The 24,622-nt window shown below is 46.3% G+C and overlaps 1 protein-coding gene across 1 annotated transcript in view; it reads right to left on the reverse strand.

The window, feature by feature from the left end:
- The window catches only part of LOC130291982 (daxx-like protein), a 55,131-nt gene extending 33,416 nt beyond the window's left edge, over positions 1-21,715 (reverse strand). The window contains exons 1-2 of the mRNA XM_056541413.1: positions 21,609-21,715; positions 4,204-4,208 (exon numbers count right to left, since the gene is read on the reverse strand). Coding sequence (XP_056397388.1) covers positions 4,204-4,208; positions 21,609-21,715 — 112 coding nt within the window. The remainder of the gene's footprint in view (positions 1-4,203; positions 4,209-21,608) is intronic.
- Between the last annotated feature and the right edge of the window lie 2,907 nt (positions 21,716-24,622).

The raw sequence follows: 24,622 nt of genomic DNA on the forward strand, positions 1-24,622 counted from the left end.
GTCTTATACGGCGAATCACCCCTATCGCGGCGGTCCCTGTATTAATTCTTCAGACGCGGCAATCAAAGCTGACCGCCACGTCTGAAGCGAAAGTGACACTAACCCGGCTGCACCGAGAGGGACCTTACCTGCCTCCTTGGTGTCTGCTCCGTGCCGGGATCCCCTGCATGGCCGTCGCTTTCCTTCGTCGTCATCACGTTGTCGTGCACGCCGCCCCTTCATCCAATAGGAGCGGTGTGCGTAGCGACGTGATGGCGGCGACGGAGAGCGCGGATACCGGGCAGCAGAGACGTTCCGGAGCGACGGGGACACCCCGGGGACGCGGCGACAGCGATGGAGCGACATCCAGGGCAGCGGTGACGGTCCGGAGCGGTGGGGACACGTGAGTATTACCTCCTATACCAGTGGTCTTCAACCTGCGAACCTCCAGATGTTGCAAAACTACAACTCCTGGCATGCCTGGACAGCCAACGGCTGTCCGGGCATGCTGGAAGTTGTAGTTTTGCAACATCTGGCGGTCCGCTGGTTGAAGATCACTGTGACCTATATTTTACATTGTATTCTAGATTTTCCTCATTTAAAATTGGGTGCGTCTTATATGCCGGAGCGTTCTATAGGGCGAAAAATACGGTATGTAGTGTTTTCCAACGGAGTACCCCTTTAAGGTTCAAGATTCAGCCTAGACGGTACCAACACTTAAAGGTTATATCATCAGTGTCATTGCAAAAGAAGTGAACAACAACTTCTCTAGATGGGAGGGGAGTGAAGAACCAGCACCATGATGGTTCTTCCCTTTTGTTTTAACTCCTCGAGAGACAACCAATTCTATAGACCACCAGTAGGTTCCTTCTTAATACTAGTACGGTAAAGAAGCATGTCGATGTCATCATCGAGATACGATGCTTTTATATGTCGGGGCCATCGCATTAACTGCTATCCGACAGCGCAAAATGCTTAAGCTGCTGTCGGATAGCAGTTTAAGCATCCCGTACAAGTTCACTTACATATCCCCTTACATCTCCACTTTGCGATCCTCCGGCATTTTCTGCATCTTTTCCGGGGTCTGGGCCTCGCTTTCCGGCGTCGTTATTACGTCGTGCGCACGCATCCCGGCGCACCAACGCAATAACGTCACCAGAAAGCGAGGCGGAAGAAGCCGGAGGATCCCGAAGAAGACGCCAGAGCAGTGGGACAGCATCGGGAGCCCCTGGGACAGCATCGGGAGTGGTGAGGACACGGTCCGGAGCGGCGGGGACAGGTGAGTATAACTTCCTATACTTTACATTGCACGAATCCCTCAACATATGATGGATTCGACAAACGATGGGTCGTTTGGAATGAATTACCATCGTATGTTGAGGGACCACTGTATCTTGATAATTGGGATTGATCTTCCCGAAAGCATGGGGAAGAAGTTGTAAGAAGGACATTCTTAAGGAGTCAAGGTCCCTAAACATATTAGACCAGATGTCTCAAACTTCAACTTTGAGACCACTGGTCTAGACCAACACAACAGGCTCTTCATAGCCAAAAATCTTGAGTTGTACACATGTTGGGAGTTGAAGTTTTGTAACTGGTCTAGACCAACACAACAGGTTCCTCATAGCCAAAAATGTAGCAAAAATCTTGAGTTGTACACAAACGTATGACAAGTATGACCAACTCAGCATCAGTGGATAAAACAGGAATTGAACAGACAGATGGCTGTCCCGGCATGCTGGGAGTTGAAGTTTTGCAACATCTGTAGGGCCACAGTTTGAAACCAGTGTATTAGACAAAAGCTTGGTGAGTGCACCAATTTTGGTGGGACATGCCATTTATCTAATGTGTATGAAGTCTCAACTCTCCCCTACAATAGGTGTTGAAGGAAAAAGGGATTGGGCGTGTTGCAGTTTCAAGCCCTATAATGATTTGCATCATAATGGGAATAAGTGCCTAGAGGGGTGTAGATATACCTGTTGCAGATTTTGGGGACCTGTTGCAGATTTTGGGGACCTGTTGCAGATTTTGCATTGGGGCCCAGAAGCTACAAGTTCCACCTCTGGGTGCCTAGCCTGCCCTTGTATCAGTAACCATTCACCAGTAAGTGTGTCCTTTTTTCTGTTATTTTTAAGTGTCAACAAAACATTACAAAATGCTAAAATTTGGGAAGACATCTTACAGAACGAGATGCGAATAATTGATAAATACCACTGGTTGACCGATTAGTCACAGTCTGATCAAATCACAACCGACCCATGAACCTGGGGTCACAATGGGCTACCAGGGCCAGGGGTGCCCTATTTCAACATCACCACTCTCCCGGTTTACAGCACAAAGACATATAGATCTGCAGGACCAGGCACCTCCTTTAATGATGCTTAGATGGTAGCTGGTAGATATTTGTACAGACATTTTAGTGGTTCACTTGGCCTAGGATTCGGATCAAATAAGTGTCGGCCAAACAACCGTGAATCATGAAATGCTAAAATTTAGGAAGACCTCTTAAACAACAAGATGCAAATAATTAATAAATACCACTGGCTGACTGATTAGTCACAGTATTATCAAATCAGAACAGACTCATGAACCTGGGGACAAAATGGGCCAGGGGTGCCCAATTTCAACGCCACCACTCTCCCGGTTGACTGCACAAAGACCTACAGATCTGCAGAACCAGGCACCTCCTTTAATGATGCTTAGATGGTAGCTGGTAGATATTTGTATGGACATTTTAGGAGTTCACTTGGCCAAGGAATGGGAACAAATAAGTGTCGGCCCAACGAGTGAATCACAAAATGCTAAAATTTAGGAAGACACGTTAAAGAAGGGGATTCAAATAATTGATAAATACCACTGGCTGACCGATTAGTCACAGTCTGATCAAATCAGAATCAACCCATAAACCTGGGGACACAGTAGGGTAACAGGGGTGCCCTAATTCAATGCCACCATTCTCCCGGTTGACTGCACAAAGACACATAGATCTGCATAACCAGGCACCTCTTTCAGTGATGCTTAGATGGTAGCTGGTAGAAATCTATATAGACATTCTAGTGGTTCAAAGCAAGAAACGACTCTATTTACAATTCCCTATTGGGACTTACGCCACTAAGGGACTAATACCCCAAAACTAGGGACCCACTTTAAAAATATTGCTTTATTAATTTCGGGTTTAAAATGTATTAATGTTAATCTCGTGAGAAAATAATACAAATCAGTGGTTTAAAAACACAACCTTTAGTTTGGTGATACTTTTATTATCTTCTCAGTGGGGTTTTTGGGGATAGTCACTTGTTTTGATCCTCTCTTTATTATATTTATTTCCCCTTCTGGGTTGTTGAGAGAGTTTGTGATTCCCTAGCAAGGTATCCCCACTGAGATGCCAAAATCACAGGTTGCTAGTTAAGAACATAACACAGCATCCCCCCCAACATTTCACCGGCAAACTGGCTTTCTCAAGGGCTGGGATACTAATGCAAAGCAATAAATGGGTAACAGGAAGACTTTTTGCTACTGTTTAGCTTCCTGTGTAAGTCCACTTTCTTTATTGGCCCCCTTGTACGTCTTTGGAACAAAGTTCTGCTTTATATCTTTGGACCATGTACACGACAAAGTAATTGACTATAAAATTCCATACAAAACACAATAGTACATGCAGTATATACATATAGCAAAAATGTTGCTGAAAGGCACACAATATCTTGGCAGAACAATTACTCCTAATTTCTCCTGACTTATCTTATTGGAACATTTGCAGATCTGTGTTACTAATTGTTCCTAAATCAAGATAAAGCCTGTATTAGGCAACAAAGATGATCTAATCTACGTATTATATACAATCGGCCTCGCCCTGAAGAAAAGTGTAGGCTTAAATTCAGTTCTATAGTGACATAGATCCACCAATATAGAGAGGGCCTAGAAGATAGGTCTACCAAAAGTAAATAGGCAATGTATATAGGGGTCAACTGGTTCCCTAAAACTGAGTAATACCCTAAAATGCACCTAAAATGATCCTAATGTATATCTCCTCCAGGGTACAGCTGAGTTCTGGGCGTCTCACCTGGCGCTTGAATGCAGAGCAGTGCCAGCATCAATATTGCTGCTAAACAAGTTGGGTACTTCATGGTTCCCGGTGCCAGACGTGTGCTCCCGCTCTGGGTCAGATATAATTATACTACATTTCCTTCTGAGTGCAGCTTATTTAAAGCCTTGCAAACACACCTTTCCTGGCAGAAACAACAATGGAATCATTACTCAATTATTATCATGGCTCATCATAAAGATATCTCCCTGACGGGTTTGCCCATCGTCCTAGGAGGGACTTGACTGGGCAGAGCTTGATTTATCTAGGAGGGGGTGATTGTTATTGTAAGAGTGTAAGGATTGTAAGGATACTTGTCATATGTTTGTGTGCAACTCAAGATTTTTGCTACATTTTTGGCTGAAGAACTTGTGTTGGTCTAGACCTGTGGTGTCAGCCAACGGCTGTCCAGGCATGCTGGGAGTTGAAGTTTTGCAACACCTGGAGGGCCACAGTTTGAGACCACTAGTCTAGACCAAGGGGTGGCAACAGTAACACATTGACTATTGCTATTGCTCTCCTTATGGTAAATAAAAAAAATCTTTCTAATGTACTTTGTTTAAATAAAAAAAAGTTTTCTTATTTCTTAGGTGTCTCCCTACTTGTCCAGAGCACATTTCCCCCAACTCTTGCATAGACTTTGGACTCCTGCTGGCCTGGCAGAAGTCCAAAATCAGGAAATGCAGTCTGGAGTGCTCAGGGTTGTGTGTGCAGCCTTAGCCAATCATAGTTTATCTAACACTGAACTGCTGTGGGCTGTGTGTAGCAGAGTGAGGGAAGAAGTTCTCCCCGTATGGCTGACTGAAAAGGGTTGTCCCCTCTGTTTAATTCCTGCTTTATCCACTGATGTTGAGTTGGTCATGGGTGGTCAAGCTGTTGTTGTCAACAGGGGTAGGGGAATGCTGGGCTATAAAACACCCATTTAATTGAATGATTTACCAATTCTTCAAAAAATTAGCTACTCTTTTTCACAGCTCCTCTTCCCTGGCTAATGGACGGGGTCCCAAATGGACAATCTCCTCCTCTATAATATCTATATGGATCATGATCCTTTGTTACCATGGGAGATAAGTCATTGACAGAAGTGGAATGACCCCCACTATTGCAACCAAAGGGACTGTTGTGGGGGGCTACAGTTTTAGTGGCCTTTTTCCAAATGGCCCAGACAAGAGACACTTACAACTGTATCTGGGACACATATACAGTTAAACTGTTGTGGAGCAGAGAGCCTTTGGCTACTTGCTTTGCTTTTTACCCCTGTAGACCATCGGCTGGATTAGGTCTGCAGCCTACAAGACCCGGGGGCATCATAAGGGCATCTGAGGCTCGACACAAGTGGTGCAATGATGTATTTACATTGCACTGCCAGTTGCTCTTGTCCCCAGTATGCCTATTGCCTTTTAGGCCACAGGACTAAACCAGCATGCGGCCTACAAAAGTAAATAGCAGGGAAGGTAAACATTGGCTCTCTGTTCCACCAAAGTTGTCAACTGTATCTGTGTCCTGAGAACATGAAAACAGATGAAAGTGGTGCTCGCCAGCCATGTTCCCCGGTAGCAGAACTCATTGTGGGAACAGTATTAGGAGAGGTTTTTTGTTTTTAAGAGCACGAAGGAGGCACTCTAGGGGTGCATTAAAAACATACTGCTAGTGTGGGGGGGCAAAGATTCGAGACAGTACCACTGTGTAAGGGCACAAATGGGGAATAGAAGGGTATTGTCATGACCGACTGAGGGACAGGGAGAGTGAGCCCTAAACTGACCCTAAAAACACTCTCCCTGCCGACTTGCCTATGCATCCTAAGCGATGGATCAACATCTTGGAGCCGGTCCCTGCCTGCTCTAAAGTGCAGTGGCGTAAAAAACAAATAATATACATAGTCGGTCACAAGCCAGAAACGGAAAACTACTAGACAACCACATATACCAGACAGGATACAAATATTAACAGGGCAGAATGTAAACAAGCAAACGGATCAGGAACATAGGACACTGTTCACAAACAGATACAAGGACAAAGATCAGATCAACCAAACAGGATAGAAATATAGAACACTGTTCACTCTGGACAAAGATAACTAACAAACAGATTAGGTCCAGTACAAAAAAGATCCCAATATGGTCACCCCCGTCGAAGCTCTCCGCGAAACGTTGGGTCCTCTGGCTGGCCAGGCCGTACATACCAGGTTGTATCATGCTGATGTATGTGTGTTGACTTCATTGTTATATACTTACCTTCCTTACCGTTAACCCTTGGTAACTCAGTGGGAGTCCCATAAAGTTTTTTTTTAGCACTTTAGCTTTTATATAGCCCATGAGTCCAATTGTGAATTGTGCACCTTATACCTATATTTACCTAGTCGGCACTTTATATACCATCATTTTTTGGCCATGTTATTCTACCCATGCTGCTATAATTACATTTATAGGCAAAATCCTGGTATGCACTTTATCTATATATCTATTTTGTTTACTCTTATGTACATGTAATTGTCTTACCTGGCCATCCATGTTCTTTTCTTGTCCTTCAGACTAGTGTCTTTGGAAACTTGATCATATTGATTTTAACTGCTTTTATCATGTCTGTTACGAAATTTATGTTCTTTTTTTCATAATAAAGCTTAATTGTTTGATCCTTATAACGCATCCTCTTTCCTTTTAGATTAGGTCCAGAACACAAGAATGGGAAATGGATGAGTCAGCATAGACTCCAGGAACAAACAAGAATAAAAACTCAATCCCCCAGAAAACCTCCAGAAAACACGAGAATATCTTGACACTAGAACTCAATCTCCCAGAGTCTACCATGAATAATGGAGATATCTTGTACTAAATCTCAATTCCCCAGAGTCCCATTAAAGGTAACAGGGATTTATTGTTTCTGTATGAAGAAAGAACATGTTCATTCTTCATGCGGAACAGAATTCAGCGTCAGAAGTGGAAATACAGTTAAACTCTATTGGATTTTTCACTACTGACTGAATTGGAGAGGAATAAGTGAGCGGAATTACTCAAGTAAATTCCTCTCCAATTCCTCAGTGTAAACATACCCTAACTACTGTAGCACAGTCCAGTCTGCAGGTATCATGTTATAGAGCAGGATGAGCTGAGCAGATGATATATACAATACAGTACAATCTGCAGGTAACATGTTATAGAGCAGGAGGAGCTGAGCAGATGATATATACAATACAGTACAATCTGCAGGTAACATGTTATAGAGCAGGAGGAGCTGAGCAGATGATATATACAATACAGTACAATCTGCAAACATCATGTTATTGAGCAGGTGGAGGTGAGCAGATGATATATACAATACAGTAAAATCTGCATGTATCATGTTATAGAGCAGAAGGAGCTGAGCAGATGGTGTATACAATACAGGACAATATACAAGTATCATGTTATAGAGCAGGAAGAGCTGAGCAGATGGTATATACAATACAGTACAATCTGCAAGTATCATGTTATAGAGCAGGAGGAGCTGAGTAGATGATATATACAATACAGTACAATCTGCAGGTAACATGTTATAGAGCAGGAGGAGCCGAGCAGATGATATATACAATACAGCACAATCTGAAGGTACCATGCTATAGAGCAGAAGGAGCTGAGCAGATGATATATACAATGCAGTACAATCTGCAAACATCATGTTATTGAGCAGGTGGAGCTGAGCAGATGGTATATACAATACAGTACAATCTGCAGGTATCATGTTATAGAGCAGGAGGAGCTGAGTAGATGATATATAGAATAGAGTACAATCTGCAGGTATCATGTTATAGAGCAGAAGGAGCTGAGCAGATTATATATACAATACAGTACAATCTGCAGGTATCATGTTATAGAGCAGGAGGAGCTGAGCAGATGATATATACAATACAGTACAATCTGCAGGTATCATGTTATAGAGCAGGTGAGCTGAGCAGATAATATATACAATACAGTACAATCTGCAAACATCATGTTATTGAGCAGGTGGAGGTGAGCAGATGATATATACAATATAGTAAAATCTGCATGTATCATGTTATAGAGCAGAAGGAGCTGAGCAGATGGTGTATACAATACAGGACAATCTGCAAGTATCATGTTATAGAGCAGGAAGAGCTGAGCAGATGGTATATACATAGTTAGTTTACATAGTTAGTACGGTCGAAAAAAGACATATGTCCATCAAGTTCAACCAGGGAATTAAGGGGTAGGGGTGTGGCGCGATATTGGGGAAGGGATGGGATTTTATATTTCTTCATAAGCATTAATCTTATTTTGTTCCAGGAATGTATCTAATCCTGTTTTAAAGCTGTTAATTGTTCCTGCTGTGACCAGTTCCTGAGGTAGACTGTTCCATAAGTTCACAGTTCTCATGGTAAAGAAGGCGTGTCGCCCCTTGAGACTAAACTTTTTCTTCTCCAGACGGAGGGAGTGCCCCCTCGTACAATCTGCAAGTATCATGTTATAGAGCAGGAGGAGCTGAGTAGATGATATATACAATACAGTACAATCTGCAGGTAACATGTTATAGAGCAGGAGGAGCCAAGCAGATGATATATACAATACAGCACAATCTGAAGGTACCATGCTATAGAGCAGAAGGAGCTGAGCAGATGATATATACAATACAGTACAATCTGCAGGTAACATGTTATAGAGCAGGAGGAGCTGAGCAGATGATATATACAATACAGTACAATCATGCAGGTATCATGTTATAGAGCAGAAGGAGCTGAGCAGATGATATATACAATACAGTACAATCTGCAGGTAACATGTTATAGAGCAGGAGGAGCTGAGCAGATGATATATACAATACAGTACAATCTGCAGGTATCATGTTATAGAGCAGAAGGAGCTGAGCAGATGATATATACAATACAGTACAATCTGCAGGTAACATGTTATAGAGCAGGAGGAGCTGAGCAGATGATATATACAATACAGTACAATCTGCAGGTATCATGTTATAGAGCAGGAGGAGCTGAGCAGATAATATATATAATAAAGTACAATCTGCAGGTATCAACGGCTGTCCGGGCTTGCTGAGAGTTTAAGTTTTTTGCAACATCTAGAGGGCCACAGTTTGAGATAACTGATTTAGATCTTGGAAAAGTCAATAGCACAGAGGCTTACTTAACTTTTTCTCCCTGCACGGTGGATGTTTACTCAATGCGCTCAATAAACAAACACATGAGCTTAGTTGCTCTGTGCTTGTTGTCACGATGCCGGCTGGCAGGTAGTGGACCCTCTGTGCCAGAGAGGGATTGGCGTGGACCGTGCTAGTGGACCGGTTCTAAGCCACTACTGGTTTTCACCAGAGCCCGCCGCAAAGCGGGATGGTCTTGCTGCGGCGGTAGTGACCAGGTCGTATCCACTAGCAACGGCTCACCTCTCTGGCTGCTGAAGATAGGCGCGGTACAAGGGAGTAGGCAGAAGCAAGGTCGGACGTAGCAGAAGGTCGGGGCAGGCAGCAAGGATCGTAGTCAGGGGCAACGGCAGAAGGTCTGGAAACACTGGCAAGGGACACACAAGGAACGCTTTCACTGGCACTAAGGCAACAAGATCCGGCAAGGGAGTGCAAGGGAAGTGAGGTAATATAGGGAGTGCACAGGTGATAACTCTAATTGGAACCACTGCGCCAATCAGCGGCGCAGTGGCCCTTTAAATCGCAGAGACCCGGCGCGCGCGCGCCCTAGGGAGCGGGGCCGCGCGCGCCGGGACAGAACAGACGGGGAGCGAGTCAGGTAGGAGAGCCGGGGTGCGCATCGCGAGCGGGCGCTACCCGCATCGCGAATCGCATCCCGGCTAGCAGCAGGATCGCAGCGCCCCGGGTCAGAGGACGTGACCGGGGCGCTGCAGCGGAGGAGGTGAAGCGAGCGCTCCGGGGAGGAGCGGGAACCCGGAGCGCTCGGCGTAACAGTACCCCCCCCCTTGGGTCTCCCCCTCTTCTTGGAGCCTGAGAACCTGAGGAGCAGACTTTTGTCAAGGATGTTGTCCTCAGGTTCCCAGGATCTCTCTTCAGGACCACAACCCTCCCAGTCTACTAAAAAAAAATTTTTTCCTCTGACCTTTTTGGCAGCCAAAATCTCCTTGACCGAGAAGACGTCCGAGGAGCCGGAAACAGGAGTGGGAGGAACAGATTTGGGAGAAAAACGGTTGAGGATGAGTGGTTTGAGAAGAGAGACGTGAAAGGCATTAGGGATACGAAGAGAAGGAGGAAGAAGAAGTTTATAAGAGACAGGATTAATTTGACACAGAATTTTGAAAGGACCAAGATAGCGTGGTCCCAACTTGTAGCTAGGGACACGGAAGCGGACATATTTAGCGGAGAGCCATACCTTGTCTCCAGGGGAAAAAACGGGGGGAGCTCTTCTTTTCTTATCCGCGAACCTCTTCATGCGTGAAGAAGCCTGTAAGAGAGAATTTTGGGTCTCTCTCCATATAATGGAAAGGTCACGAGAAATTTCATCCACAGCGGGCAGACCAGAGGGCAAGGGGGTAGGGAGGGGGGGAAGAGGGTGACGGCCGTACACCACGAAAAATGGGGATTTGGAGGAAGATTCAGAGACCCTGAAGTTATACGAGAATTCGGCCCATGGAAGGAGATCTGCCCAGTCATCCTGGCGGGAGGAAACAAAATGTCGCAAATAATCACCCAGGATCTGGTTAATTCTTTCTACTTGTCCATTGGACTGGGGATGATATGCAGAGGAAAAATTTAATTTAATCTTGAGTTGTTTACAGAGAGCTCTCCAGAATTTAGACACGAATTGGACCCCTCTATCCGAGACAATCTGCGTAGGCAACCCGTGAAGACGAAAAATGTGTACAAAAAATTGTTTAGCCAACTGAGGCGCAGAAGGAAGACCAGGAAGAGGAATGAAATGTGCCATTTTGGAGAATCGATCAACGACCACCCAAATAACGGTGTTGCCACGGGAAGGGGGTAAATCAGTAATAAAATCCATACCAATCAGAGACCAAGGCTGTTCGGGGACAGGCAGAGGATGAAGAAAACCAGCGGGCTTCTGGCGAGGAGTCTTATCCCGGGCACAGATAGTGCAGGCTCGCACAAAGTCCCCAACATCCGTCTCCAGAGTTGGCCACCAATAGAAGCGGGAGATGAGTTGCACAGATTTCTTGATGCCCGCATGACCTGCGAGATGGGAGGAGTGACCCCATTTGAGGATTCCGAGGCGTTGGCGTGGAGAAACAAAGGTCTTTCCTGGAGGGGTCTGTCTGATGGAGGCAGGAGAAGTGGAGATCAGGCAGTCAGGTGGAATGATGTGTTGCGGAGGGAGATCAACTTCTGAGGCATCCGAGGAACGAGAGAGAGCATCGGCTCTAATGTTCTTATCGGCAGGACGAAAGTGAATCTCAAAATTAAATCGGGCAAAGAACAGAGACCACCGGGCCTGGCGAGGATTCAGCCGTTGGGCCGACTGGAGGTAGGAGAGGTTCTTGTGGTCGGTGTAGATAATAACAGGAAATCTTGATCCCTCCAGCAGATGCCTCCATTCCTCAAGTGCTAATTTAATGGCTAGAAGTTCTCGATCCCCGATGGAGTAGTTCCTCTCCGCTGGAGAGAAGGTCCTAGAGAAAAAACCACAAGTGACAGCATGCCCGGAAGGATTTTTTTGTAGAAGAACAGCTCCAGCTCCTACTGAGGAGGCATCAACCTCCAATAGGAAGGGTTTGGAAGGGTCAGGTCTGGAGAGCACGGGAGCCGAAGAAAAGGCAGACTTGAGTTGTTTAAAGGAGTCTTCTGCTTGAGGAGGCCAGGACTTGGGATCAGCATTTTTCTTGGTTAAAGCCACGATAGGAGCCACAATGGTAGAAAAATGTGGAATAAATTGCCTGTAATAATTGGCGAACCCCAAAAAGCGTTGGATAGCACGGAGTCCGGAGGGGCGTGGCCAATTTAAGACGGCAGAGAGTTTGTCTGGATCCATCTGTAGTCCCTGGCCAGAGACCAAATATCCTAGAAAAGGAAGAGATTGGCATTCAAACAGACATTTCTCAATTTTGGCATAGAGTTGGTTGTCACGAAGTCTCTGAAGAACCATACGGACATGCCGGCGGTGTTCCTCTAGATTGGCAGAAAAAATTAGGATATCGTCCAGATATACCACAACACAGGAGTATAATAGATCACGAAAAATTTCATTGACAAAGTCTTGGAAGACGGCAGGGGCATTGCACAGTCCAAAGGGCATGACCAGATACTCAAAGTGTCCATCTCTGGTGTTAAATGCCGTTTTCCACTCGTCCCCCTCTCTGATGCGGATGAGGTTATAGGCGCCTCTTAAGTCCAATTTAGTGAAGATGTGGGCACCTTGGAGGCGATCAAAGAGTTCAGAGATGAGGGGTAAGGGGTAGCGGTTCTTAACCGTGATTTTATTAAGACCGCGGTAGTCAATGCAAGGACGTAGGGAGCCATCTTTTTTGGAGACAAAGAAAAATCCGGCTCCGGCAGGAGAGGAGGATTTACGGATAAAGCCCCTTTTTAGATTCTCCTGGACGTATTCGGACATGGCAAGAGTCTCTGGGGCAGAGAGAGGATAAATTCTGCCCCGGGGTGGAGTAGTACCCGGGAGGAGGTCGATAGGGCAATCATAAGGCCTGTGAGGAGGTAGAGTCTCAGCTTGTTTTTTGCAGAAAACATCCGCGAAGTCCATATAGGCCTTGGGGAGACCGGTTACTGGAGGAACCACAGAGTTACGGCAAGGGTTACTGGGAACCGGTTTTAGACAGTTCTTGGAACAAGAGGACCCCCAACTCTTGATCTCCCCAGTGGACCAATCCAGGGTTGGGGAATGAAGTTGAAGCCAGGGAAGTCCAAGGAGAATCTCCGAGGTGCAATTGGGGAGGACCAAAAGTTCAATCCTCTCATGATGAGATCCGATGCTCATAAGAAGGGGCTCCGTGCGGAAACGTATGGTACAGTCCAATCTTTCATTATTTACACAATTGATGTAGAGGGGTCTGGCGAGACTGGTCACAGGGATGTTGAACCTGTTGACGAGAGAGGCCAAAATAAAATTTCCTGCAGAACCAGAGTCCAAGAAGGCCACTGTAGAGAAGGAGAAGGCAGAAGCAGACATCCGCACAGGCACAGTAAGACGTGGAGAAGCAGAGTAGACATCAAGGACTGTCTCACCTTTGTGCGGAGTCAGCGTACGTCTTTCCAGGCGGGGAGGACGGATAGGACAATCCCTCAGGAAGTGTTCGGTACTAGCACAGTACAGGCAGAGGTTCTCCATACGGCGTCGTGTCCTCTCTTGAGGTGTCAGGCGAGACCGGTCGACCTGCATAGCCTCCACGGCGGGAGGCACAGGAACAGATTGCAGGGGACCAGAGGAGAGAGGAGCCGAGGAGACGAAACGCCTCGTGCGAACAGAGTCCATATCTTGGCGGAGTTCCTGACGCCTTTCAGAAAAACGCATGTCAATGCGAGTGGCTAGGTGAATAAGTTCATGTAGATTAGCAGGAATTTCTCGTGCGGCCAGAACATCTTTAATGTTGCTGGATAGGCCTTTTTTGAAGGTCGCGCAGAGGGCCTCATTATTCCAGGACAATTCTGAAGCAAGTGTACGGAATTGTACGGCATACTCGCCAACGGAAGAATTACCCTGGACCAGGTTCAACAGGGCAGTCTCAGCAGAAGAGGCTCGGGCAGGTTCCTCAAAGACACTTCGGATTTCCGAGAAGAAGGAGTGTACTGAGGCAGTGACGGGGTCATTGCGGTCCCAGAGCGGTGTGGCCCATGACAGGGCTTTTCCGGACAGAAGACTGACTACGAAAGCCACCTTAGACCTTTCAGTGGGAAACAGGTCCGACATCATCTCCAGATGCAGGGAACATTGGGAAAGGAAGCCACGGCAAAACTTAGAGTCCCCATCAAACTTATCCGGCAAGGATAAGCGTATCCCAGGAGCGGCCACTCGCTGCGGAGGAGGTGCAGGAGCTGGCGGAGGAGATGACTGCTGAAGCTGTGGTAGCAATTGTTGTAGCATAACGGTCAGTTGAGACAGCTGTTGGCCTTGTTGCGCAATCTGTTGTGACTGCTGGGCGACCACCGTGGTGAGGTCAGCGACAACTGGCAGAGGAACTTCAGCGGGATCCATGGCCGGATCTACTGTCACGATGCCGGCTGGCAGGTAGTGGACCCTCTGTGCCAGAGAGGGATTGGCGTGGACCGTGCTAGTGGACCGGTTCTAAGCCACTACTGGTTTTCACCAGAGCCCGCCGCAAAGCGGGATGGTCTTGCTGCGGCGGTAGTGACCAGGTCGTATCCACTAGCAACGGCTCACCTCTCTGGCTGCTGAAGATAGGCGCGGTACAAGGGAGTAGGCAGAAGCAAGGTCGGACGTAGCAGAAGGTCGGGGCAGGCAGCAAGGATCGTAGTCAGGGGCAACGGCAGAAGGTCTGGAAACACTGGCAAGGGACACACAAGGAACGCTTTCACTGGCACTAAGGCAACAAGATCCGGCAAGGGAGTGCAAGGGAAGTGAGGTAATATAGGGAGTGCACAGGTGATAACTCTAATTGGAACCACTGCGCCAATCAGCGGCGCAGTGGCCCTTTAAATCGCAGAGACCCGGCGCGCGCGCGCCCTAGGGAGCGGGGCCGCGCGCGCCGGGACAGAACAGACGGGGAGCGAGTCAGGTAGGAGAGCCGGGGTGCGCATCGCGAGCGGGCGCTACCCGCATCGCGAATCGCATCCCGGCTAGCAGCAGGATCGCAGCGCCCCGGGTCAGAGGACGTGACCGGGGCGCTGCAGCGGAGGAGGTGAAGCGAGCGCTCCGGGGAGGAGCGGGAACCCGGAGCGCTCGGCGTAACACTTGTCTATATTTGTATATTAGTGATCAATCCAGAAATCCTAGCCAAGAGCAGCTGTCGTATAATTACTGTAATGAATAGCAATTAGCAGAATAATTAATTACTGTTGGATATTTATCTCATAATGTGTGTGTGTATATATATATATATATATATATATATATATATATGTATATATATAATCCTTACTATACACAGTGGGGCAAAAAAGTATTTAGTCAGCCACCAATTGTGCAAGTTCTCCCACTTATAAAGATGAGAGGCTGTAATTTTCATCATAGGTTATAACCTCAACTATAGAAAAAAATCCATAAAATCATAATGTCTGACTTTTAAAGAATTTATTTGCAAATTATGGTGGAAAATAAGTATTTGGTCACCTACAAACAAGCCAGATTTCTGGCTCTCACAGACCTGTAACTTCTTCTTTAAAGGGGTACTCCGGTGGAAAACATTTTTTTTTTTTATATCAACTGGTGCCAGAAAGTTAAACAGATTTGTAAATTAATTCTATAAAAAAAAATCTTTACCCTTCCAGTACTTTTTAGCAGCTGTATGCTACAGAGGAAATTCTTTTACTTTTGAATTTCTTTTTTGTCTTGTCCACAGTGCTCTTTGCTGACACCTGATGCCCGTATCAGGAACTGTACTGAGCAGGAGAAAATCCCTGAGCAGGAGAAAATCCCCATTGCAAACCTATGCTGAACTGGACAGTTCCTGACACAGACAGATGTATCAGCAGAGAGCACTGTGGACAAGACAAAATTAAAAAAATTAAAAAAGAAAATAATTTCCTCTGTAGCATACAGCTGCTAAAATGTACTGGAAGGGTAAAGATTTTTTTTATGGAAGTAATTTACAAATCTGTTTAACTTTCTGGCACCAGTTGATTAAAAACATTTTTTTTTCCACTGGAGTACTCCTTTAACTCCTTGGGGACGAAGGGCGTATGCATACGCCCTTGTGTCCCGTCACTTAAGGACGGAGGGCGTATACATACGCCCTCCGTATTTCCGATCACTGCTGCTCGCCCGGCGGTGATCGGACCAGGATGACTGCTGACATCTATCAGCAGGCATCCCGTGGCAATGCCTAGGGGGGTCCTGAGATCCCCCCATGTCGGCGATCGCAGCAAATCGCAGGTCAATTCAGACCTGTGATTTGCCGCGATCCGGGCAAATCGGGTCACTGGTGACCCGATCTCCCGGAAAATAAGCGTGATTGGAGCTGTCAGAGACAGCTCCGACCAGCCTAAAGGATAGGAGCGAGGTGGCCATGTTGCCACCTCCTCCTATCCCCTGCCATTGGTCGATCAGGCTGACCACCAATGGCAGGAGGGGGGCGGAGGGGTTAGAGTTCATTTCCCCCCGCTCGGCCCACCGATCGAAGTCGGTGCAGAGCGGGGGGAACACGGGCGGCGAGGAGGGAGCATGGTCCGGCTTACCCGGACATTCGGAGGCGGCATCCCGGAGCAGCGGCTGCAGCAGGAGGATCGGCGGCCGGAAAGTACGGCGGAGAAGGCTGCAGTGAAGATCACCATAAGTGATCTTCATTATGGCCTTCTAAAAGATGCAAAACTACAACTCCTAGCATGCCCAGACAGCCAAAGGCTGTCAGGGCATGCTGGGAGTTGTAGTTTTGCAACATCTGGAGGGTCACAGTTTGGAGACCACTGTGTAGTGGTCTCTAAACTGTGGTCCTCCAGATGTTGAAAAACTACAACTTTCAGCATGCACTGACTGTCTGGCCATGCTGGGAGTTGTATTTTTGCAATATCTAAAGTGGCACAGTTTGGAGACCACTATATGGTGGTCTCCAAACTGTAGCCCTCCAGATGTTGCAAAACTACAATTCCCAGCATGGCCAGACAGTCAGGGATGCTGGGCGTGTAGTTCTGAAATATCTGGCCCTTCAGATGTTGCAGAACTACAACTCCCAGTATGCCTGGACAGTCTAGGCCTGCTTGGAGTTGTAGTTTTGCAACATCTGGAGGGTTACAGTTTGGAGACCACTACTTAGCAGTCTCCAAACTGTTCTTCCCCAGTTGTTGCATAACTACAGCTCCTAGCATGCCCAGACTGTCCAGACATGCTGGGAGTTGTAGTTCTGCAACATCTGAAGGGCCAGATATTTCAGAACTACATGCCCAGCATCCCTGACTGTCTGGCCGTGCTGGGAAAAGTAGTTTTGCAACAGCTGTAGGCCCACTGGTTGGGAAACACTGAGCTAGAGTCTGCTTCCTAACCCAGTGATTCCAACCCGTGTGCCTCCAGCTGTTGCAAAACTACAACTCCCAGAGTGCACTGACAGACCGTACATGCTGGGAGTTGTAGTCTTGCAACAGCTGGAGGCACATGGGTTGGAATCACTGAGCTAGAGTCTGTTTTCTAACTCAGTGGTTCCCCACCAGTGTGCCTACAGCTGTTGTAAAACTACAACTCCCAGCATGTACGGTCTGTCAGTGCATTCTGGGAGTTGTCGTTTTGCTGCAGCTGAAGGTTTGGGGCGCCCCCCCCCCCAATAAAAATGAAAAACGTCTCATACGGCAGTGTTTCCTAAATGGCGCCTCCAGCTGTTGCAAAACCACATAGACAGCCATAGACTGTCCTGACAGGCTGGGAGTCTTGCAACAGCTGGAGGCACCCTGTTTGGGAAACACTGCTGTAGGGTTTTGGTGGAGACAAGCCCCATCCTTGTAACCGGGTCCACCCCTATTGCAAATTCCTTATTCAGGCCTCAAATGCGCATGGCGCTCTCTCACTTCAGAGCCCTGTCCTATTTCAAGGCAACAGTTTTGGGCCACATATGGGGTATCTCCGTACTTGGGAGAAATTGTGTTACAAATTGTGGGGGGATTTTTCTCCCATTACCCTTTGTAGAAATGGTAAATTTGGGGGAAAAAACTGCACTTTAGTGAAAAATTTTTTTTTTCATTTACACATCCGAATTTAACGAAAAGTTGTCAATCACCTGTGGGGTTTAAAGGCTCAGCGGACCACTTGTTACGTGGCTTGAGGGGTGTAGTTTCCAAAATAGTATGCCATGTGTTTTTTTTTGCTGTTCTGGCACCATAGGGGCTTCCTAAATGTGACATGCCCCCAAAAACCATTTCAGCAAAATTCACTCTCCAAAATCCCATTGTCGCTCCTTCCCTTCTGAGCCCTTTACTGCACCCGCCGAACACTTTACATCCACATATGAGGTATTTCCTTACTCGAGAGAAATTGGGTTACAAATTTTGGGGGGCTTTTTCTCCTATTACTCCTTGTAAAATTTCAAAAACTGGGTCTACAAGAACATGCGAGTGTTTAAAAAAAATGAAGATTTTGAATTTTCTCCTTCACTTTGCTGCTATTCCTGTGAAACACCTAAAGGGTTAACAAACTTTCTGAATGTCATTTTGAATACTTTGAGGGGTGCAGTTTTTATAATTGGGTAATTTATGGGGTATTTCTAATATGAAGGCCCTTCAAATACACTTCAAAACTGAACTGGTCCTTGAAAAAATCCGATTTTGAAAATTTTGTGGAAAATTGCTTCTGAACTTTGAAGCCCTCCGATATCTTCCAAAAGTAAAAACATGTCAACTTTATGATGCAAACATAAAGTAGACATATTATATATGTGAATCATTATATAATTTATTTGGCATGTCTATTTTCCTTACAAGCAGAGGGCTTCAAAGTTAGAAATATGCAAAATTTTCTATTTTTTCACCAAATTTTTTTATTTTTCACCAAGAAATGATGCAAGTATCGACAAAAATTTACCACTAACATAAAGTAGAATATGTCACGAAAAAACAATCTCAGAATCAGAATGAAAATTAAAAGCATTCCAGAGTTATTAATGCTTAAAGTGACAGTGGTCAGAATTGCAAAAAATGCTCCCGTCCTTAGGGTTATAATGGGCTCCGTCCCCAAGGAGTTAAGAGTCTCCTCTGTCCTCCACCCGTTACCTGTATTAATGGCTCCTGTTTGAACTTGTTATCAGTATAAAAGACACCTGTCCACAACCTCAAACAGTCACACTCCAAACTCCACTATAGCCAAGACCAAAAAGCTGTCAAAGGACACCAGAAACAAAATTGTAGATCTGCACCAGGCGGAGAAGACTGAATCTGCAATAGGCAAGCAGCTTGGTGTGAAGAAATCAACTGTGGGAGCAATTATTAGAAAATGGAAGAAATACAAGACCACTGATAATCTCCCTTGATCTGGGGCTCCATGCAAGATCTCTTTTGCAGAGAGCTGGGACCAAAGTAACAAAGGCTACCATCAGTAACACACTATGCCACCAGGGACTCAAATCATGCAGTGTCAGACGTGTCCCCCTGCTTAAGTCAGTACATGTCCGGGCCCGTCTGAAGTTTGCTAGGGAGCATTTGGACGATCCAGAAGAGGATTGGGATTACAGGCCTCTCTCATCTTTTTAAGTGGGAGAACTTGCACATTTGGTGGCTGACTAAATACTTTTTTGCTCCACTGGAGATATATATATATATATATATATATATATTTATATAAAATTATGGATTAATATTGGACTTCCCATTATTAGTGAAATCACCTTTAAAGGGGTTCTCTGCCCTGAGACATCTTATCCCCTATCCAAAGGATAGGGGATAAGATGTCTCACCGCATGGGTCCCGCCTCTGGGGACCCCCACAATCTTGTATTCGCCACCTACCTGTTTGAGCTGCATGCCGCGGTTCCGGCTCACAAACAGCCGGGTGGCGACCACGGGGCCGGAGTATCGTGACATTATGACTCCACCCCTGTGTGATGTCACCCCCCGCCCCTGTGGTCGTCACGATACTCCGGCCCCGTGGTCACCACCCGGTTGTTTGTGAGCTGGCACCGCGGCATGCAGCTCAAACAGATAGGTGGCGAATACAAGATTGCGAGACATCTTATCTCCTATACTTTGGATAGGGGATAAGATGTCTCAGGATAAGATGTCTCAGGGCCGGAGTACCCCTTTAAGGGACTGTAAACCTCAGATTTATTTATCTAAATGTAATATATTGTCACATGTATCCGCCATTTCAGGCTAGGGAGCGGCTGACTTTTATAAACCATGGAAGTGACGGGGATTTCGTCTTTATTTAGGCTATATACACATTCATATATACATTGGAACAATGATCTTTCCACATGAGCATCAAGGGAGAGTTTTGAGGAATGTGACAATTTGTTAGTAATCTTCAGTTTCCTGTTCCTATAGGTAAATTACCTTTCCACCTCTGACACACATTGTTACTCATCGCCTCCATCGGTATCCTAAATGCAGGTTACGTGGGAATAACCAGGAACGAGTGTTGTTGGAACACGTGCTCCTCTGTATGCCGAAACAAAGCCTATGTAATCTTAAAGGGCCACTAACACTGACGTCATCCGGTTTTTAAAGTGCTTGGGTGAGTCTGCTGCCTCTGTAAGAACTTTGTTTCGTTCAATGACTTGTGGGTAAAGGAAGAGGTTAATGACGTATACAGTAATAGTCACCAGTTACAAGATGCGGACGATCGAAATGAAGAACAGATTGAGATGCTCCAGCTACATCCCCCTAGTTTTGCAACAGGTAGAGGCACCCTGCTTGGGGAACTCTTGAGGAAATGAACACTTGGTACAATGTTTTTGTATGTAATTACATCTGATCATTAGGAGACAACAATGCAGAACAACCCGAGCGTAACTTTCAAAAGACTGGAGACATTTTGATGAAACTAGGTACACATGTTACTTATAGGTCAACCCTAATGCACCCCTTTTGTGAAGGTGTTTTTTTTTTTTTGTAAAGTCTATGGGACTTTCAGTACATCTCCTGATCATTTTACTCTTGATCTGCAGAGATTGCCCGGGACTTTTAAACATCTTGCTGATGGACCATAAGGGATATTAGGACAGGATATGAGTACAGGATGTGAGGATGGGATAGGAGTAGAGATGAGCGAACTTACAGTAAATTCGATTCGTCACGAACTTCTCGGCTCTGCAGTTGATGACTTATCCTGCATAAATTAGTTCAGCTTTTAGGTGCTCCGGTGGGCTGGAAAAGGTGGATACAGTCCTAGGAAAGAGTCTCCCAGGACTGTATCCACCTTTTCCAGCCCACGGGAGCACCTGAAAGTTCAACTAATTTATGCAGGATAAGTCATCAACTGCCGAGCCGAGAAGTTTGTGGCGAATCGAATTTACTGTAAGTCGCTCATCTCTAGATAGGAGGTCGGAATATGAGATATGAGGCTGTGATATAAGGATGGGATATGAGGTTGGGATATAAGGTAGGAAAATAAGGATGGGATATGAAGTTTGGATATGAAGTTTGGATATGAGGACGGAATATGAGGTTGGGATATGAGGTTTGGATATGAGGACAGGATATGAGGATGAGATATGAGGTTGGGATATGTAGATGGGATATGAGGCTGGGATATGTGGACGAGATGTGAGGCTGGGATATGTAGATGAGATATGAGGCTGGCATATGTGGACAGGATATGTGGATGGGATATGAGGCTGAGATATGTAGACAGGATGTGAGGACACGATATGAGGCTAGGATATGTGGATCTGCGATCTTTGGGGGACCCAGGACGTGGATCTCTTCGTATCTCGCCTTGCTTTGTCGTGAAGTCGCGAGACCCTCTAGCTCTGGCGGTGGACGCACTTGTCATCCCGTAGTCGTCCTTCTGTCTCTCTTACCTCTTTCTGCCTCTCCTGCCCAGGGTTCCGAGGAAACTCAAGGCGGAGGGAGTTCCCGCCATTCTGGTGGCTCCAGACTGGCCCAGGCGCACATGATACTCCGACATAATTCGAGTGATCACCGACGTACCACTGCGTCTTCCAGTTTGCCCCGATCTGCTCTCCTAGGTTCCTCTCTGCAACCCCAGTTTACTGTTGCTGCATTTGATGGCGTCACAGTTGAAACCGCTGTTTTGAGAGCTCAGGGGTTTTCTTCTGGGGTCATTCGCACCATGCTTCGGGCTTGGAAGCCTTCCTCTGATAGGATTTACCACCACACTTGGCTAGCTTATTTCTGGTGGTGTGAGGCTCAGTATGTCTCCCCGGCCGTTTTTTCCTTTCACGCCTTCTTTGCAATCCGGTCTGGATCAGCGCTTGGCACTCAGCTCTCTTAAAGGTCAAGTGTAGGCTCTTTCTATTCTGTTTCCGTGCCCGTTGGCTTCCAATTCTCACGTCCGCACCTTCCTGCAGGGCATGGCCCATGCGGCACCATCTTTCAGGTCTCCCACTCCTTCTTGGGATCTCAACCTTGTGCTTAGCGCTTTGAGAGAGGCTCTGTTCGAGCCTCTCCAGGACGCCTCTTTGAATCTTTTTGTGGAAGGTCACCTTCCTCATCGCGATTACCTCCATTAGGAGGGTTTCCGAGCTGGCAGCCCTCTCTTGTCGCTCTCCCTTCTTGGTCCTTCATCAGGACAAGCTGGTTTTTAGTCTGCCTCCCTCCTTCTTGCCCAAGGTTGTTTCCCCCTTTCACATGAATGAGGAGATCGTTCTTCCTTCATTTTGTCCTGCTCCATCCAGGGAACCTACATAGTCTGGACTAGGTTCGAGCTGTCTGGATCTATCTTTCCGTCACCTCCTCCTTTCGGCAGGGTGACTCCTTCTTTGTCATTCCGTAAGGTGGTCGCAAGGGTCTTCCGGCTTCCAAGGCGCCCATTTTGCAGTGGATCCGTTCTGCCATCTCTGAATCGTACCATCATAAAGGGAAGCTCCCACCTTTTCGGGTGACTGCGCATTACACCCGTTCTGTTAGAGCTTCTTGGGCGCTCCGCAATAGGGCTTCGTCCTTGCAAGTCTGTAAGGCGGCCACCTGGTCGTGTTTGCACACTTTCACTAAATTCTACCAGGGACACATGTTTGCGTAAGCTGACGCTGGTTTGGGTCGCAAAGTGTTGCAGGCAGCAGTGGCTCAGTCTTCTGCCTGATTCTGAGTTGGGTATTTTTCCCACCCCGGGGATTTCTTTGGTAAGTCCCACGGTCTCTGTGTCCCCCAATGGAGCCGATCGAGAAAAGTAGATTTTTTATGCTTACTGTAAAATCTCTTTCTCGGAGGATCCATTGAGAGACACAGCACCCACCCATTATGTTTGTTGCTATGTTTTTTATTTTTTTTTCCGAGGGGTTGTTTTCGGTTTCTTTTTTGTCTGGTTCCCTCGGACACCTGCTGGTTTCTTTCTCTGTCGGTCCTCTCCTACTGCTTTGGGACTAAACTGATTAGCTCAGGGTCAGTAGGCGGGGTATATCCTGCCAGAAGGGGCAACTTTCTTTTGTATGCCTAGTGTCAGCCTCCTAGTGGCAGCAAGATATACCCACGGTCTCTGTGTCCCCCAATGGATTCCCCGAAAAAGAGATATAAAGGTGAACATAAAAAATCTACCTTTTTTAACACTTTTTTTTCGCAATGTTATAGCCCCCATAGGAGGCTATAACATTGCATACACTGACCTCTTACATTGTTCACTGCCATGCAATAGCATGGCATTGATCAGTGTTATCGCCGCTCGACTGCTCCTGCCTGGATCTCAGGGACAGAGCAGTCATTCGATGAGTGGACAGCGAGGAGGCAGGTAGGGATCTTCCTCGCATCCTGCAAGCTGTTCGGGATGCCGCGATTTCACCGCGGCCATCCCAAACAGCACCACTGAGCTAACAGGCAATTTTTACTTTCGTTTTATACCAGGCGATCAAGTTTGATCACTGCATCTAAAGGGTTAATGCTGGACATCAGCCTGATTGGCGATGTCCAGCTATCTGTGGATCCCGGTTGCTTATAGCAACCGGGACCCACTGGGTATGATGCACGCTCACCTGCTGAGCACGCGTCATACCTCGGGAGCCGCAAATGGACGTGAATGTACGTCCATTTGCGGAAAGGGGTGAAAATACATTGTGTGATATAGCGTGTGTGTATATGTGTGTGTGTGTGTGTGTATATATATATATATATATATATATATATATACATAGTTTTTTTTCCCCTGTTATGTGCCCTATTTTACCCAACTATGATTAATATCTGGCCCCTCCCATTTGTGGCCCCACCTCCACATAGCCACACCCATGGATAAAATGGGCTGCTTATTGAAAAATGTCCGGGCCTATTTTTGGTCAAAGTCCGGCCCTGGATGGACAGATTGGGGTAATCTAAATTGTGATGCTGTGCGCCACAAATACAGCAACATTTTAGCGCACTGGTTTGTCCTAAAGTAAGCAAAAAAAAAAAGATCTAAGTTTAGAATAGTGCTAACTTAGACTAGACAGTGGTAACTTATAATAGACACTCTACAGATGCTCCAGATTTATCAGTCACCCACAAGTCATTGGGGAGGTCCCTGGTGGTTTCTCCTCGCCCCAGTGAAAATGCGGTGTCCCGATCAGCTGGGACACGAGCGGAGGTCCTCTTACCTTCCTCCGGCGTGTCCCTTCAGTGATTGATTGCTCCAAGCCTGAGATGCAGGCTTGAGCAATCGACCGCCGATAACACTGATCACTGCAAAGCTATGGCTTTGCAATGAACAGTGCTGGCAATCAGGGTATGCAGTGTTATAGCCCCCTATGGAAGCTATAACACTGCAAAAAAAAGTGTAAAAAAAGTTAATAAATGTGATTTAACCCTTTCCTTAATAAAAGTTTGAATCACCCCCCTTTTCCCATTAAAAAAACCATGTAAATAAAAATAAATATAAACATATGTGGTA

Source organism: Hyla sarda, chromosome 9, assembly GCF_029499605.1.
Source record: "Hyla sarda isolate aHylSar1 chromosome 9, aHylSar1.hap1, whole genome shotgun sequence".
Lineage (NCBI taxonomy): Eukaryota > Metazoa > Chordata > Amphibia > Anura > Hylidae > Hyla > Hyla sarda.